At 41.9% G+C, this 17,163-nt stretch overlaps 1 protein-coding gene across 1 annotated transcript in view; it reads right to left on the minus strand.

The window, feature by feature from the left end:
* Window positions 1-7,406, minus strand: part of fbxl2 (F-box and leucine-rich repeat protein 2) — a 12,033-nt gene extending 4,627 nt beyond the window's left edge. Inside the window, exons 1-6 of the mRNA XM_019874206.1 lie at window positions 6,791-7,406; window positions 4,067-4,128; window positions 1,304-1,358; window positions 1,135-1,209; window positions 951-1,045; window positions 654-818 (exon numbers count right to left, since the gene is read on the minus strand). Coding sequence (XP_019729765.1) covers window positions 654-818; window positions 951-1,045; window positions 1,135-1,209; window positions 1,304-1,358; window positions 4,067-4,128; window positions 6,791-6,820 — 482 coding nt within the window. The 5' untranslated portion in view covers window positions 6,821-7,406. The remainder of the gene's footprint in view (window positions 1-653; window positions 819-950; window positions 1,046-1,134; window positions 1,210-1,303; window positions 1,359-4,066; window positions 4,129-6,790) is intronic.
* Between the last annotated feature and the right edge of the window lie 9,757 nt (window positions 7,407-17,163).

The following is a 17,163-nucleotide window of genomic DNA, read 5'->3' on the forward strand; positions in this document are numbered from 1 at the left end:
ATACATGTTTTTGGAATGTGGGAGGAAACCGGAGTACCCGCAGAAAACCCACCCAGCCACGGAGAGAACATATAAACTCCAGACAGGAAGCCCGGAACCCAGATTCAAACCCTGGACCTCTGCACTGTGAGGCGGATATGCTAACCAGTTGCTTACCGTGCCACGAAACACGCAAACATGAGTAAATTCACAAATAATCAATAATAGAAATGAAATTACGCATTTTTCCCATTGATTTTTTTTTTTGGGGGGGGGGACTTCTTTGTCATTTTAAGTAAGGCACGACCGTTTAAAAATTTCTGGACATGACAATAAATTAAACAACTTCTTTTTTGGTCCCTTGATGTTTTACGATACATTGTGCGAAAAATCGGCAAAAGTCTTTTTTTTGCCGATTTTTCCCCACAATGCATCGTAAAACATTAAGGGACCAAAAAAGAAGTTATTTAATCTATTATCATCCCCACAAAAAGAAATAATAAATAATTTGATTTATTTTTTGCTAAATTTTCAGACGACTCCAGTGATGAGATTATATATACAGTTACACAGTGTACAAAAGAAAACGGTACAGTATAGTCCCAATACAGATATACCATACTGTGCTTTATTTTTTTTCATTTGGGGCGAGGGCGATAAATGTTCTGCTGTACCTGAGGGCCTTGAGGGAATGGTTGGTAACAGACACGCAGGAGGTGAGGTCCAGATGCTTGAGCTTGGAGCAGAACTTGCTGAGGCTTACGCAGGTGCTGTCTGTGATCTTGGTGCAGCCATTCAGATTCAACACTTCAATGTTACGGCAGTTCTGTGCAAAAGTCCTACAGCCACAGCACAACGCGAGGATGATTGCAGTATGCCAAATTGGAAAAAAATAAATTTAAAAAAAAAATCATCAACAAAAAAAATTATAATTTGGTATTTTTGTGGTGCTGAACTGGAGTGGGTCTCACTTCAGGGAAGCATCGCCCACACTCAGGCATCCTCGCAGGCTGAGCTGCCTCAGGAAGCCTCCGCACCGCTTGGAGATGTTTTCCACCACACGGCCCTGTGAGGAGGAAAAAAATAAAAAGGATGAACTGTGACGTCCGCATCACCGCCTGCCTGCTGACACAACACTTTCAAATGATTCCGCACCTCGATGTCCGTTTGGAAGTTGAACAGGTCGATCTTCTGCCAGTTGCTGCCATCCAGAGCCAGAACGTTCCAGGCCTTGCAGGCACAGAAGAGGACAGTGCCGAGTGAAAAATTCTCCAAACGTGGCCAGCAGACGGCGATAAAGGTCGAACCTTGCAGCAAAGCTTACCTTGGAGACTTGGGCGCACCGACAGAGGGTGACCACGTCCAGATAGGAGAATATTCTGCACAGGAAAAATGAGCAACTGAAAATCTTAACGATTCATTTTAGTATGACATTGTGGACAATTTTGTGCAAACAGTTTTGAAGGAAACAATATCCTGTCCCACACAGGGTCCATTAATGGACGAGTGTGGTGTAGACGAGTGATGTTTGTTCCCCTCGTTGGTGTTAGCAGGCCACTTCCTGGTTCGCGCAGGACAACCGAACGATACCATTTTAGATTCAATGCTGGGGTTGGGTTAGGATTCAGTAAGAAGAATCAATCTGCTTTCTATCTATCTAGTCGAAGTTGATTAATTGAGGATGTCACCGATACTTTTTCCAACATAGTACAGTAGTGCCCAATCTCTATTTCGCCACGAGCCACAAAGACATACTGACCGACAAGCATAAAAGTAAAATTCAAAAAAAAAAAAAAAAAAACACAGCTCACAATTAAGACTTGTAGTAATTGGTTAACATTCCAGCGCATGTTTTTTCAATTAGCCTGGCTAGCTTCCGCCATTACAATTCCTGCTAGTTTTAAGAAACGGAATATTATTATTACAATACTGACACTGATACCCTCCTCGCATTTTTTTTTCCAGCGCTTAACATTCCCCAACGAGACACGCCAAAACTCAACTCAGGAAGCAAGAAAAACAAAATAAGCCCTGACACCAATCAAATTTCACCAATCAAAACATCACGATTTATTTACTTACTAACACAACAATACAGTGTACACATCATACTGTTCTGTCCTTTTTTTTCCCCTTTAACCTTTTCAGGGACAGCGGTTACTATAATGGACATCTTATCAGGTTATTATTTGTGCATGAAAGGGTTAATGGGGATGCTAAGAACGAACGAGTGGGTTGAGTCGAGGCGCTCGCACACAACCTCATAATACGGAAAACACCCCCCACGAGGCCACGCTAGGGCTCGGCTACTGGGTCAGCTCAATCCATTAATCTTCCAATGAGTAATCTCGAAGAGCACCACACACACACACACACACACACACACACACACACACACACACATACACACATGCACAAGGACACGCAAGTATAAGAAGCAAGCAGGCGGGAATGCGAAGAATCCTGGCGGTGATTACAGCGGTCTGTCCTTAGGACCCTGAGGACTGCCTGAGCAGGGCATGTCAGGACATGTTTAAGTACAGCAGCCTTGGAGGACATATATGCAGAGCATTAATTTTACGCCAGATTCAATACAAAGTGCTTGATGATCATGAATTTCGAATTTGTAAAAAGCAGATTTTTACCACGCCTTTAATTGCGCCCCACTCAAATTCCGCTTAAGTACGGCCCCCCACCCAGCTCCCTTTTTTTCCCAGCATCCAACGCGGCGACATTTTTATGGAGTGTAACGCTGCCTTTGTTGACAAACACCCCGCTCCTTCAAGCGTGGCTGTACGCGAGCAGAGACGGTTGCCATGGCGACTCCGGCCAGACCTGAATTTGGGTGGATGCTGAGTCAGTTGCAAAATAACCTCATGGGAGCCGTTATGAGAGGTGAGGCATTAACAGGTCTTTTCGCAGTGGTGCAAATAAACTCAATCAAATCCTCTGCGTAGAACGACTCGGATTAGTGCTGGGGTGATGAGCGCAAAGAAGAGCTGAGATATCGTTATGAATCCCACTTGGCAGGACACGCCTAATTGCGACAAAAGTGACCGCTGCAACGAAGCAAGGACTGCCGAGAACTTCAGTGGGATTCATGACGACTCAATGAACCGAAATTGTTTCTAAATTTGCATTTTGTACGGCCATAATAGTTTGCGATTTTTCATTACAGTTAATTTTTATTCCGTTTTGACTTTTTTTTTTTTTTTAAGTTCACTTTGTTTTTAATTCGCTTTTAGACCATGCTTGCTTTTTGATGTTTCATTTTAATTAGTTTTTCTTTTTTTTAACATACGGAGTGTTGTTTTTCTTTTAAAGGATGGAACAGTGGAACGTATCACCTTGTGATAAACAGCAGATTCACTATACAGTGAGCACGGGGGGCTAATGCTTTTCGTGCAATTGTTAACACTTGACCACGACACTATGACCGCCTTTTCAAAACAATGACAGGAAAATCTTTGTGAGGTTAGCCGAGGACAACCTTCACGTCGTCCATCTTATGACCACCTTGACTGGACGTTCCCAGTCTGTGGCGTGTTCACTTGACCGCCGTGTGGAGTGATCACAAGGCGGAGCGTCGACGCTCAAGTTTAGATAAGAGGCAAGACAGGGTGACGCTAATGTTGCGTAACGTGATGCCATTGTTGCCCCGGTACGCTGGTGTTGGTGGGGGGGCGGGGTGGGGGGGTCGCAGCGGCAGCACTGTGGACTTCCCCACCAGCGGAGATGAGCTATTTATAGCACGCGCGCACACACACACACACACACACACACAGTTTTTGCATTTAGGGGGGCCTGCAGCTTTGGCACACAAAGCCTGACACAAAAGTGGGATGAAAATGTTGACATACGTAAAATATGTCAAATGGGCTACATCTGTAGAAAACATAAAGGCTCATAAAAATGTAAAAATAACAACATTAAAAAAACAAAAACAAAAAAACTTCCACGTTTAGTATAAGAAGTGACTACATGTCCTGCAAAAATAAATATTTCAAGTATAAGGACATTTTATACGGAGCATGTGGTCAACTGTGTGCATTTGTGTTGCTGTGAAAGGCTTGAGGCATAATCTCACCTGAGCAGGAGCTCTTTCGGGAGCTTCTTGTTAATGGGGGCTTCATCGCTGTTGCAGAACACCTGCACACGCACACACACGCACAAAAGGAGACATACGGTCGTCATTAGCATCATTTTCCTGGAATATGATTTCATCATGGGATTGTTTTCCACAGTATCACTGACACGCGTCACTGCTTCTACTCTGAAGTATGGCCATCTGATGAGCATCACGCACGCAAACGCACACGGACACAGTAAGCGAGACGTCTATGTGCGAGAAACACAAACGGAACGTTCTAGAGGAGAAGGTTGGTTCTGGCGTCGGGGGTAATTTTCAAGTTACGCCCACGCATGCGAGCTCGCGCTTCCAAGCGACATAAGCCAACGCTCCTCAAAAGACGAAAGCAGCCGTTTTACACAGAACACAGCAAAAGGTGGGATGTCCCTGTAACCGCAGCAAACGGGTGTTATTACGGTTTTGCCGTTTAGAAGACAAAGACGACTCCTCCGTTGGATCAAGAACGAGTCTACGGCGCCTGTATACAGCGCTACAACAGAAGAGTCAGCATTCAGGCTGCAGTTAGTGAATATTTTTAGTCTCACTGGCTGGCTTTTAAATGGCACAGTTTTGTCTTCAAGCTTTTTTTGGGGGTGGAATCTTTATATTGTTCTCTATAAACGGGCCCAGCAAAAAAGCGAAGGCAGAAAAACGGGCGGGCGGCACAGAAAATTATAAACAGACAATGTAAAAGAAGTCAAAAATTAAAGTTTTGCATAGTGATCCTGCCAAACTGCCACATGAGATCGGTAACAGAGGTCCTGGCAGGGACAATCTCAACCCAAAAATGTTTATTTCTTTGAGTTTGTGTCAGAACCGGGACACACCTACATGTATGGAAATGTCGGGAAAATGCCACAGGAATGTGAGGTTAAACGGCCGACACCAATTCCTCTCGCCCTTAAAAGTCAAGATTTCATTTATCAAGCTTGCTTCCAAGAGAAGCGTTCAGGTGACATGCGACGTTCCGTTTTCCGTGCCAGCCGAGTGACATTCCCAAACAGGGAGTTCCTGTTCTCCGTCGGTTTGTAAACGGCACAAAGGTAATTTATCACCTCTGGAGACTTTCAGAGCGGTAATAGAGGCCGTAACATCGGAAAGGCAGGACAACAGCAGTCAGTTCGCCTGCAGAGAATATATGTCCTGACTGATAAGGATTTTTTTTTTTTATATTTGGCCGACTAAAATTCCAATAACAAGAATATAAATAAGTATATAAAATGAATCGTAATTGGTTCTGTGTAAAATGCAACAGCATTTAAGGCACTGATGCAATATCTGGCCATGGGCCCCTTATATACAGAATTTAGAAGCCAACATTTTTCAATTTTGTTTTGTGACGGGCCTGTTACAAAAGCACGGTTAACATGGGGAAAAGAAGGCACAAAAATCGCAGGGACTGCATTGATGCAAAATCTTTCCACCTTCTGAGGTAGTAGGACAACTGTAACGGGATTAGCCTGGACGAAATGCTGCTGCTCGCTTCTTTACAGGAACACTAAAGAGGGAGCATATAGCAGCTCCCTTCACTGGCCGCCTGGACACACATTTTTTTTATATAGCCTTGTGTTTTATGTTTAGTTTGTATTTATGTACAGCACTTTGTCCCAGCTGAGGTTGTCTTTAAAGTGCTCTGGAAAATTAAATGAGTTGAATGCCTAAAAGGAAATGTGGGAAAGGCAGGACAGAAGTGTGAAGTTTAAACAGCCACTGAGGTGCCGTGTCACAGTGTGAAACTTGTGACAATATCGTGCTTTCATTGCATTCCGTATAAAAGGCAACAGCATATAAATGCCCTCCCCCTGCGCGAGCGCACACAAACACTTGCTTGTGCCACCGCTAACGAGCGGATTCGGGGAGAACGTCAAGTAGCATCAAGCCTTTGAGAATGTCAGCAATGCACGAGTGATGTCACAGACAGAGAAGCATGACACTGGCCTGATGTTATGGTTACAAATAGCTGCATCGCCAGATGGATTAGCATCAGGGCTAAAAGGCAGCAGCGAGTCAGCCACAGAAGATGAGAAAAGTGTGGACAAATCAGACAAGGAACAAATCAGAAAGCGAACATTACACGTTGTTTTTAGCGCTGCACAATTTATGCTAATTCGCATCACCAAAGGTAGTTGATTTTGCTAAATGTGAGTAAAATGAAAGCCATAATACCAAATGTTTACTTTATGTACACAAAAGAGACAAGTTGTGCTTTGTTGACAAGCCACATATGCAACCCACATCCAGCGGTTAAGCGTGTTGTGCTAATTTTAGTGACAGGTGGTCGGGATTTTTTTTGGGGGGTATAAAACGTCACATATACAAAATATTCACTGTTATGCTGATGTTGACAAGGCAAAAAAAATGTGGCCCACTCATTTCAGCGCTGCGGTTAGCTGACTGGGTGGTCACAGATTTGGCAACATGTGTGTCAAATGCATAACACAAGACTAAATGTACACAAACGAGACAAATGGTGACTATGTTGACAAGCTGATTATATGCAGCCCACCGTTGACCTGCCCACCCCCCGCCCTCCCCGCTGGGAGCCGGTCATCTGAGGCGACAGTGGCCGCCTGGCTGGGCCCTCCTGCCCGGTTGTCCCGAGCTCCGCGTCGCCGCTGTTAACGTTCCATGAACCGGGAACGACACCCAAAGACCCCCACAGTTCAACCGCGGTTGTCCTACCTCAAAGCGGCCCTTGGTGATCCCGTTCATGTCTGCGGCGTCTCTGCTCGCGAGCCGCGTCGACGCCAGCCGAGCCGCCCGGCGTTGCTGTCTCTGTCGCCGTTTTATTTTCGCGTCGCGTCAGTGTCACTACCGGTGAACTGTGGTGCTGGTGCTCCGGGAGCCGAGCCGAGTCGAGTCGAGCCGGAGTGAGCTGGCTCCTCACGCCCTCCTCCGCTTCTCCTTCGTCGTCGCGGTGGTGTGGTGCCAGCTGGGCGACAGGCTGCCTGGTGTCGAGGGCGAGGAGGGCGGCGGCGTTGGTGATCCGGGGCGGTCGCTAGCGTCGCGGCAGGCCGGCGGCTCCCCAGCAGCTGGCCGTCTCATCGCAGGACCAACAAAAATAACAATAATAACATGGACGCTCAGTCAAAAAGTGACTTCACTTCCGCCTCTTCCCCTTCCGCGGCGCGAGGCGCATTGCCATTTAAAAACAAGAAGGAAAAACTTCACGACTTTTAACACGCCAAAACAAATAAAGACAGAACACGGACGCGAAATGTTACCGTTGACGCTTCATCTGTCGGTGATTGACAGAAAATGTACGCCAAGGGTTATTTGAGTCCGTTTACTCGCTCTCGAGGAAGGGGGAGGGTTTTCGTGACGTCACACCCGAGGGACGAGCCCGCGTGGCCGATTTGTTTTGATTCCTGCGTTTCGTCGCTTCCTGATGAATTTGCCCTTTGGCGCGTGAATATCTTAAATGCAAAATATAATGAGACGATTCCGAAATGTTTCTTATTTTAAAAAGAATTTTATATCGAGATATGTGATTGAACTCAATCTGTTTTGGTTGTATTCTGGGGACAATCCTCACACTATTTAAATTCGTACACATTTTTTTTCTTATTTGAGCAAATTTGGTTAATTAAAGAAAACGTATCGTTTTTTTAAAAAGTATATAATTAGGTTTCGTTTATGATTTACAAAAAAGAAAATGTATCATTTTTAAAAAAAAAGTATATAATTAGGTTTCGTTTATGATTTACAAATGAAATAGCTGATTGGAGTCCACTGACTGCAGCATCTTTGAAACCTCAACTGGCCCACACCCTGCCCACCCTGCCCACCACCTCTTCCAGCTACTCCCTTCAGTTAAGTGCCATCGAACCATACGCACCAAAACCAGCAGACGTTCAAACACCCCGTTCCATCTCGCCATATATATCGTGGCTCTTTGCATTTTTCCACACCCGTGTGGAACAGATTTACCGCAATGATCATTGAAGCTCAAGCTCTCTACATACTTAAACAATTGTCGGTCAATATTCCACAACACCAGACACTTTAAAGCACTCAGGGACTTTCTGTTTAATTGCATACCTACAATCACCGCTACTGGTCACTTAGAAAATGGTGCAACGATTACCTGCACCAACTGCACACCCGTCATTGTACTGTATTGCACCACTGATCACTTTATCTCTGCTCGATGACTCTGCACATTGCTGCACAGCTGTCATTGGGTTGGACTACTGCACAATGGTACTCTTACATTATGGAAAGTCTTTCGATACTTACAGTACATGTGATGTCTTTGTTTATCGTAGTTGCTTGCTATTGCAATACTAATGTAGCCTAGACTATCAGAGATGCAATCCTTGTGTGTTCTACATACTTGGCTAATAAAGCTGATTCTGATTCTGGAGTCATTTCACCTGTTTTGGTTAGTTTGTGTTTTTTGAGCTTTTGAAGTTTTTCAGAAATAAGTTTAAAATAAAATAAGTTTAAATTTTTTTTTAATTTTTTTAAAAAAAGTTAAAAGTATTGTTTAAATCATTGTTTAGATGATTTAAAATATGTATATGCTGGACATAATGTGTAAAACGTTTGTCGTATGTAATGTTTGTATGTTGTACTGATGTGTCCAGTGAATATAAAAAGTCTCACACCCCTGTTCAAAGTTTTAGTGTAAAACATTTAGGCTTCTGCCAGCATTAAAAACATGTCATGAAAAGCCCACTAGAACATCGACATTTTATTTTTGGTTAATCAGCGGCACTTTTAAATGGTTGAAGGGTGTGTAATGACTCCCATTTGACATGAGTTTGAATGCAGTTGGTTAATAGTGAACACGACCAAATCCACAGTTATAAGATTATCGTGAAAGCCCCTGATCTCATTTGTTCAATCGTAGTTCCCCTTGAGCTGAACAGGTTGTATATGAAAAGCCCACTAGAACATCTACATTTTATTTTTGGTGAATCAGCGGCACTTTAAATGGTTGCAGGGTGTTTTCTGACTCCCATTTGACATGAGTTTGAATGCAGTTGGTTAATAGTGAACACAGCCAAATCCGCAGTTATAAGATTATCGTGAAAGCCCCTGATCTCACTTCTTCAATCGTAGTTCCCCTTGAGCTGAACAGGTTGTAAATTTGTAAATCACATTCATGGCGGAAAAGGTTTTCCCACGATTTATCTTGGCGTCATATTCTATATGATAAACCCCTGGAATTTTTAAGAAGGGTGGGTAGACTTTTTATATCAACCCTATGTACTAATGAAAAGCATTAATCTTACCATTTGTATTTTCTTTCTTAAATCCAAAACCCAAATTAAATTTATTTCATTCTGATGTATACAAAAGATGACAAAGTCAATTTAGGCCTCAGCGGCATTTTGCACATCCAGGCAGTAGGTGGCAGCATGACTATGACTCAACATTAACATCACCTGTGGAAGGCCAAGTTTAACAATACCCGAAAATACTTTTGTCACAAGTATGCCCTACACCGAACTTCCCATCTGACCATTGACTGAGGTCTTTGCGGTGCCTTCTGATGTCACTTTTCACTGAAACCTCACAATCTATGTCCCCCAAGAGTTCTTTATCCTTGACCATCACGAGGTGATGCTGCCACGGCGACCAAATCATCATCCATTCCTTCCTTTGACCTCTTCTGACTTCCTTGTCTGGAACTCAGAGTGCCACAACAGACAACAAATTGGGTGAATGGGTGTGCGCTTCCTGCCGGATGACACATCTGTGCCATGTTTGCGTGCCCGCCGCGCAAGCCGTCAAAATACAGTTCTCACCTGCCTCAAGCAAAACGCAGCGGGAGTGAATCAGTGACTTGTCATCCGATTTTCCCACTTTTTTTTTCAGGGGGGGGGGGGGCTTTGAAATGTTCAAATGGTCCCATGGGCGTGAGTCACGCTGTCACTTGCACTTCCTTTGAGGCCGAGGCAAATGCAGTAAACACCAGGTGAAGAGGAATGGAATAGGATTTAATATATTTGGTGAACCAATCACGTCCAAACTTGTTAGCACACACCTGCCACCACTGAAAGCGCCTCTGATTAATTGCAAAGAAAGTTCTGATGGTCTACTAGGCTTTTTCTGCCATTTTTTTGCTGACACACCTATATATATATATATCTCAAAAACTTCTGTCATTTTCTATGAATCAAAGCCAAATATAAAAATGTCTGTAACTTTTAAAGTGTGCAATAATCATGCAGGGAATACTTGAATTCATGTCGCACTCGCGGCACAGTGTGACTTTTCACAGCCTCTCTCCATCCGCTGACCAACTGGACCCTTGGCCTCCTCCTTCCTCGCCATCATCATCACCATCATCATCATCATCATCGTGGTCCTCCTCATCACACCTCCTCCTCGCTCAGTCTTACCTCTGCAGCCTCTGGAGGAAGTTGTAGTGACTTACAGGAAGATACATTTGCCTTTTTCAGAACACAAGAACATATTTGAGTGAGGAGAAGGATGCTTGGTTTCCTTGGATGCTTCGTTTGTCTTTTGGTGGCTTCTGTTGTCAATGCAGATGGTAAGAAAGGAAAACATTGTGGCTCAAAGTCAGTTTAATCCCGCTTTAAATCGCTGTTCGAAGCAATTTGTTGCTGACATTACTTTGTCTTTTACTTCAAATGTCCTTTTTAAATCTAAATGTGTCATGATTGAAATTTGAAAAATGATCCTTCAACTGTTTCAATTGTGTGATATTCACTCTCATATAAAGTGGAGTCGAATCATTTGTTCTGTGTTCAAATGCACACAGTATTGTGTAAGTGAGGCAGGAGCCAGCTTGACAAAATTTCACAAATGTTAACCTCCAAAAAGAAGTACAATTAAAATTTTTAAATAAATTAAAAGTACCGGTAGATTATGTGATTTTTTTTTTTTTTACCAATAAAAACGCCTTTGACCATTTGCTACATAAATAAAAATGATCCTATTTTTACAAGTATATTTTAAATAAATGAAAGTCGAATTACTTTGTAGAAAATCCACATGTAAAATATTTATATTTGTCAATTAAAGAAGAAAGAAGAAAATCCACATGTACTTGTAAATTAAAAATAACGTTTTGAGCAATGAATAGCTTTAATTGTACCAGGAAAATCAATCCATTCTATATTTTTAATTAAATTGAACACATATCTTAAATAACTTTAAAAGGACTCTACAAATAATGTACATTTAGACATATTTTCTTATTTGGAAAAGCTATAGTTACTCTAAAAATCCACTTGGTCAATCAGCAATGAAAAGTGTTCAAAATCTTAAAAATACACGATAAATAATGTATATAGTTTATCCTTTTAAGAAATGAAAATTTTAAATACCTCCAAAAAGCATGACATAAATTAAATGGAAGAATCTTGAAACATGCGGCACAAATGAAATAAATATGTAAAAAAATATCGATGACAGGTGAAATCTTTGAAGAGTGAAAATAAATCTTTCAGAATTATCCATCCATCCATCCATTCATCTTCAGATCCGCTTATACTCACGAGGCCCGCGGGCGATGCTGGAGCCTCTCCCAGCTGTCTTGGGCAGTAGGCGAAGGACACCCTGAACCGGTTGCCAGCCAATCGCAGGGCACACGTAGACGAACAACCATTTGCGCTCACAATCACAACTAGGGACAATTTTAGCGTGTTCAATCAGCCTGCCATGCATGTTTTTGGAATGTGGGAGGAAACCGGAGTACCCGGAGAAAACCCACGCGGGCCCAGGGAGAACATGCAAACTCCACACAGGAAAGCTGGAGCCGGATTCGAACGCTGCACCACTGCACTGTGAGGCGGACGTGTTAACCAGTCCCTCATCGTGCCGCCCTGCTTCAGAATTATTTCTGATGTCATTTTTGTTTTTGGGCCCAATGATCAACTTAAGTCCATATTTGTATCACAGGTCGAGTGTTTGTGGTGGAGCTTGGGAACTTGTCGTCCAGTTCTACGTTACGTGACGCCGAGGGGGCTTGCGCCTCCCGGCAGGGTTTCAATTGTGTGATATTCACTCTCATATAAAGTGGAGTCGAATCATTTGTTCTGTGTTCAAATGCACACAAATGATATGTAAGTGAGGCAGGAGCCAGCTTGACAAAATTTCAGTATTGTGTAAGTGAGGCAGGAGCCAGCTTGACAAAATTTCACAAATGTTAACCTCCAAAAAGAAGTACATTTAAAATTTTTAAATAAATTAAAAGTACCGGTAGATTATGTGATTTTTTTTTTTTTGAAGTACAATTAAAATTTTTAAATAAATTAAAAGTAGATTATGTGATTTCTTTTTACCAATAAAAACGCCTTTGACTATTTGCTACATAAATAAAAATGATCCTATTTTTACAAGTATATTTTAAATAAATGAAAGTCGAATTACTTTGTAGAAAATCCACATGTAAAATATTTATATTTGTCAATTAAAGAAGAAAGAAGAAAATCCACATGTACTTGTAAATTAAAAATAACGTTTTGAGCAATGAATAGCTTTAATTGTACCATGAAAATCAATCCATTCTATATTTTTAATTAAATTGAACACATATCTTAAATAACTTTAAAAGGACTCTACAAATAATGTACATTTAGACATATTTTCTTATTTGGAAAAGCTATAGTTACTCTAAAAATCCACTTGGTCAATCAGCAATGAAAAGTGTTCAAAATCTTAAAAATACACGATAAATAATGTATATAGTTTATCCTTTTAAGAAATGAAAATTTTAAATACCTCCAAAAAGCATGACATAAATTAAATGGAAGAATCTTGAAACATGCGGCACAAATGAAATAAATATGTAAAAAAATATCGATGACAGGTGAAATCTTTGAAGAGTGAAAATAAATCTTTCAGAATTATCCATCCATCCATCCATTCATCTTCAGATCCGCTTATACTCACGAGGCCCGCGGGCGATGCTGGAGCCTCTCCCAGCTGTCTTGGGCAGTAGGCGAAGGACACCCTGAACCGGTTGCCAGCCAATCGCAGGGCACACGTAGACGAACAACCATTTGCGCTCACAATCACAACTAGGGACAATTTTAGCGTGTTCAATCAGCCTGCCATGCATGTTTTTGGAATGTGGGAGGAAACCGGAGTACCCGGAGAAAACCCACGCGGGCCCAGGGAGAACATGCAAACTCCACACAGGAAAGCTGGAGCCGGATTCGAACGCTGCACCACTGCACTGTGAGGCGGACGTGTTAACCAGTCCCTCATCGTGCCGCCCTGCTTCAGAATTATTTCTGATGTCATTTTTGTTTTTGGGCCCAATGATCAACTTAAGTCCATATTTGTATCACAGGTCGAGTGTTTGTGGTGGAGCTTGGGAACTTGTCGTCCAGTTCTACGTTACGTGACGCCGAGGGGGCTTGCGCCTCCCGGCAGGCCCGCCTGGCGTCGGCCTCGGAGCTAAGACACGCCGTCATGGAGTGCTTCTTCTCCTCGTGCACTCGCGGTTGGCTATCCGGAGGCTCCCTCGGGTAAGAAACGAGCGCTTCTCTCTACCTTTTGAAGCGGTTAGAGGCGTGATTAGCAGTTAGTTAATCGCTTAAGTACAATCTTCCATCATTTGCTAGTTATTCGGGTGGTTCGGTTGTTGTCAGTTGTCAATTAATTCGACAGTTAGTCGGTTTGACACTTTGTTCGTCCGCTCCGTTGTTACTTTGGGACGAAGGGCTGTCCGTTTGCTAGTTATTTGGTCAGTTCAGTTGTTGCGGTTTGGTAATATGCCAGTTTGTTAGCTAGTTAGCGTTTTATGTGCAAGTTGATGAGTTAGTTCGATCCGTTAGTTTGACTATTGGTTCGTTACTTCATTAGTTTGATCTTCAGTTTGCTCCAGAGTTTGTTCATCCATTCATTAGCTAGTTAGTTGCCTTTTTAGGTGGTTCGGTTGTTGTCAGTTTGTCAATTAATTCGACGGTTAGTCGGTTTGACACTTTGTTCGTCCACTCCGTTGTTACTTTGGGACGAAGGGTTGTCCGTTTGCTAGTTATTTGGTCAGTTCACTTGTTGCGGTTTGGTAATATGCCAGTTTGTTAGCTAGTTAGCGTTTTATCTGCAAGTTGATGAGTTAGTTCGATCCGTTAGTTTGACTATTGGTTCGTTACTTCATTAGTTTGATCTTCAGTTTGCTCCAGAGTTTGTTCATCCATTCATTAGCTAGTTAGTTGCCTTTTTCGTTCCGTGTTTCTTTGTGAGTATGCTTGTTCATTCGTTAGTTTGTTGGTTCGTTCAGTACATTGAGTCAGTACATTGGTTTCATTCTGGTACAGTAGTTTGTTTATTACATCTTAGCTTGTTGGTTCATGAATTAGTTTGTTTGTTAATATTACGCAAAAAGCTACTTCACTGATTTTCGCTAAATTTTTGATTCTGGATATGCCAAGAAAGCAGCATGTTAAATGTTGATCTTGATATAAATGGAAATAGCTTGTTAGCATCCCGGCTTTCCCATTGGGAAATGACTACTGTGAGGTGAGTCATGCATCGAATTGAAGCAGTACAGGAAATTCCTCGAGGAACAGGCTAACACCACGTTAAAACGATACGGTAACAAGGAGAGGACGAATGTTTTGCTCTGTGATGTTGCGGTCAACTCAGTGCATGAAGGCCGGGGCTAAAAGGGTGCTAAAGGCCTCAGACCAGACAGACGGATGATACCGGGAGGTGTGAAACATGGTGAGGACGTGTCAAACCAGCACTGCCGGGAAAAGTGCTCCGTCGGATGCCATTTTGGGCCGCGCTTACAACATAAACCTACCGCAATGGCGGCGTAATTGATTCCATTTCTGGGGATTCTGACGGGTGTTTGTGGCTGTTAGGTTATTCTTTTTCCCAATTAGGAAAAGATCTCAATTCATCCAGGTCATATTTGTCATTATAATTCTTCCCAAATGATCTCTGCCGAGTGCATAAGAGCGTGTATTAATCACCATGTTGCTGACTGGATCGTTAGTCAGTCAGTCAATAAATTTGTCAGTGAGCTATTTAGTCAGTTAGCTCGTCCATCAATTACAGAAGCTAACCCGTTCGGCTGTCATTTCGTCCGTTCGTCATTTGTGTCTACATTTGTTACTTAGTTTTTTTTTTTTCATTTATTCACAAGCGCTGTGGTGTTCGTTAATTTCCTTTTTGAGTACGTTACCGAGTTCATCCGCTTGCAACCCCGTTACAGTTCTGAATAGAACTCACTTAAATAATTGTAGTTGTTGCTGTTCAATGTTGATCTGAATGGTAGGTTCCACCTCGGAATGAAAATGGCACATTCCATCCACTCAATGGTTGGGTATGACAAAATCCTTCAAGAACCAGGAAGTTGCCTTCTGCTGTGTGTTTACATTGACATACGTAACCCCATCTCACATCTTACCTGGCAGAGTTTGCTGTTGGCATGCCAACCAACCACAACACACACACACACAAACACTCACACACAGATTTCACACACACACAATTCACACTTTACACACAAACTAGTACAGTAAGGGGCTTTCTTATGCCCACTTTTGTCCTGCGCCGGTTGCCTGAATTTTGTCCTTATAAGCCCATGTTGATGTTGACACACTCTCGTAGCGTATGACTCACATGATTTCTCGCTGTCTTGCATTCCCAACAATTAGTGAGGCCTTGGAAAGTAGAGGTGGGGAAGTGTTTTCCTATCAGGAGACTGGTCCCATGTTTGATACCGGGTTTTTTTCTATAAGACGTCCGTGCATGGGAACGTCAACTAGCGGTGCGATAAAGCTACGCCACATTGCACAGGCGGCACTTCGATACGCTGACATAATATTTGCACAAGGAATTCCACCAGAAGAAATGGTGGGCGAATGTTGGATGGATCCTACTCGTACTAGAGTTGAAATTTCTTTACGGAATATATTTTATATTGATTGCGTTGAGGGACTTTTGTGGCAAATGGGAGTGAACCATACGTTTGTTCGCTAATTTACTCATTGGTCCATTCTTCCATTTTTTTTATTTTTTATTTTTGGCTAGCTGCTGGTTTACAAGTTCATTAATTAGTTCACAAGCTGGCCTATTTGTTCCTGAACTAGTTTGCTCTTTCTTCTGTTAGGTAGTTATTGTAAATTTTTTAGGTTGCTAGCTAACTGGCTAGCTATTTCATAAGTGAGTTTGTTTGATAGGTTGTTTTGTTTTTTTTTTGTTATTTAGTTAGGTCGGATGTTCATTCAGCTGTTATTCATTTGCTCCCTATTTAGTGGCTGGTTAGTTAGTTGGTTAAATTGTTTTTTTGTTTTTTCATTTGTTAGCTATTCGTTGTTTTGTTTTGTTTGGTTTTTGTCCATTCACCAGTGTTCGTAAATTCACTTTCCCACTTATTCCTTGAATGATTTATTAGTCCATTAGTTTCTTCAGGAGTTAATTTTTTATTTATTTAGTTGCTTGGCTAGTTAGTCAAATTTTTTTAGTATTTTCAATTGTTTGTCATCTAATTTGTTTATGTGTTCATTTGCTAGTTAGTATGTGGATTCGTTAATTTTCTTTTTTTTTTTCTTTTTTTTTTTTTATTCCCACTTATTCCTTGAATGATTTATTAGTCCATTAGTTTCTTCAGGAGTTAATTTTTTATTTATTTAGTTGCTTGGCTAGTTAGTCAAATTTTTTTAGTATTTTCAATTGTTTGTCATCTAATTTGTTTATGTGTTCATTTGCTAGTTAGTATGTGGATTCGTTAATTTTCTTTTTTTTTTTCTTTTTTTTTTTTTAGCTATTTGTTTTTAGAACAGTGACTGATAATAAAGTAAGTTGCTCATATTTAGTCACATGTTTGAACAAACCAACAGTTATCTCATTCCAGGACCACCGAGTGTAACTATGTGGGCGGCTCGCTAAAAGCCGTGGACGTGAGGACAGAAAACGCTACGGGCGACCCCAACAGTTTGAATGCATTCTGTATCAAAGACAAAGGTCAGTGAATCAATCCGTCAATCAAAGGGTGACTAAAAAAAAAAAATTGGATGATGGTATTATTTTTTTGTTGGCAACAGGCGTGCCGTGCGAGGACCCCCCTTCTTTCCCCAACGCCCGCCTTCAGGACCACAGCGGCTTTGAACTGGGGGATG

This window comes from Hippocampus comes, unplaced genomic scaffold (genome assembly GCF_001891065.2).
Source record: "Hippocampus comes isolate QL1 unplaced genomic scaffold, H_comes_QL1_v1.1 scaffold166, whole genome shotgun sequence".
NCBI classification, from domain to species: Eukaryota; Metazoa; Chordata; class Actinopteri; order Syngnathiformes; family Syngnathidae; genus Hippocampus; species Hippocampus comes.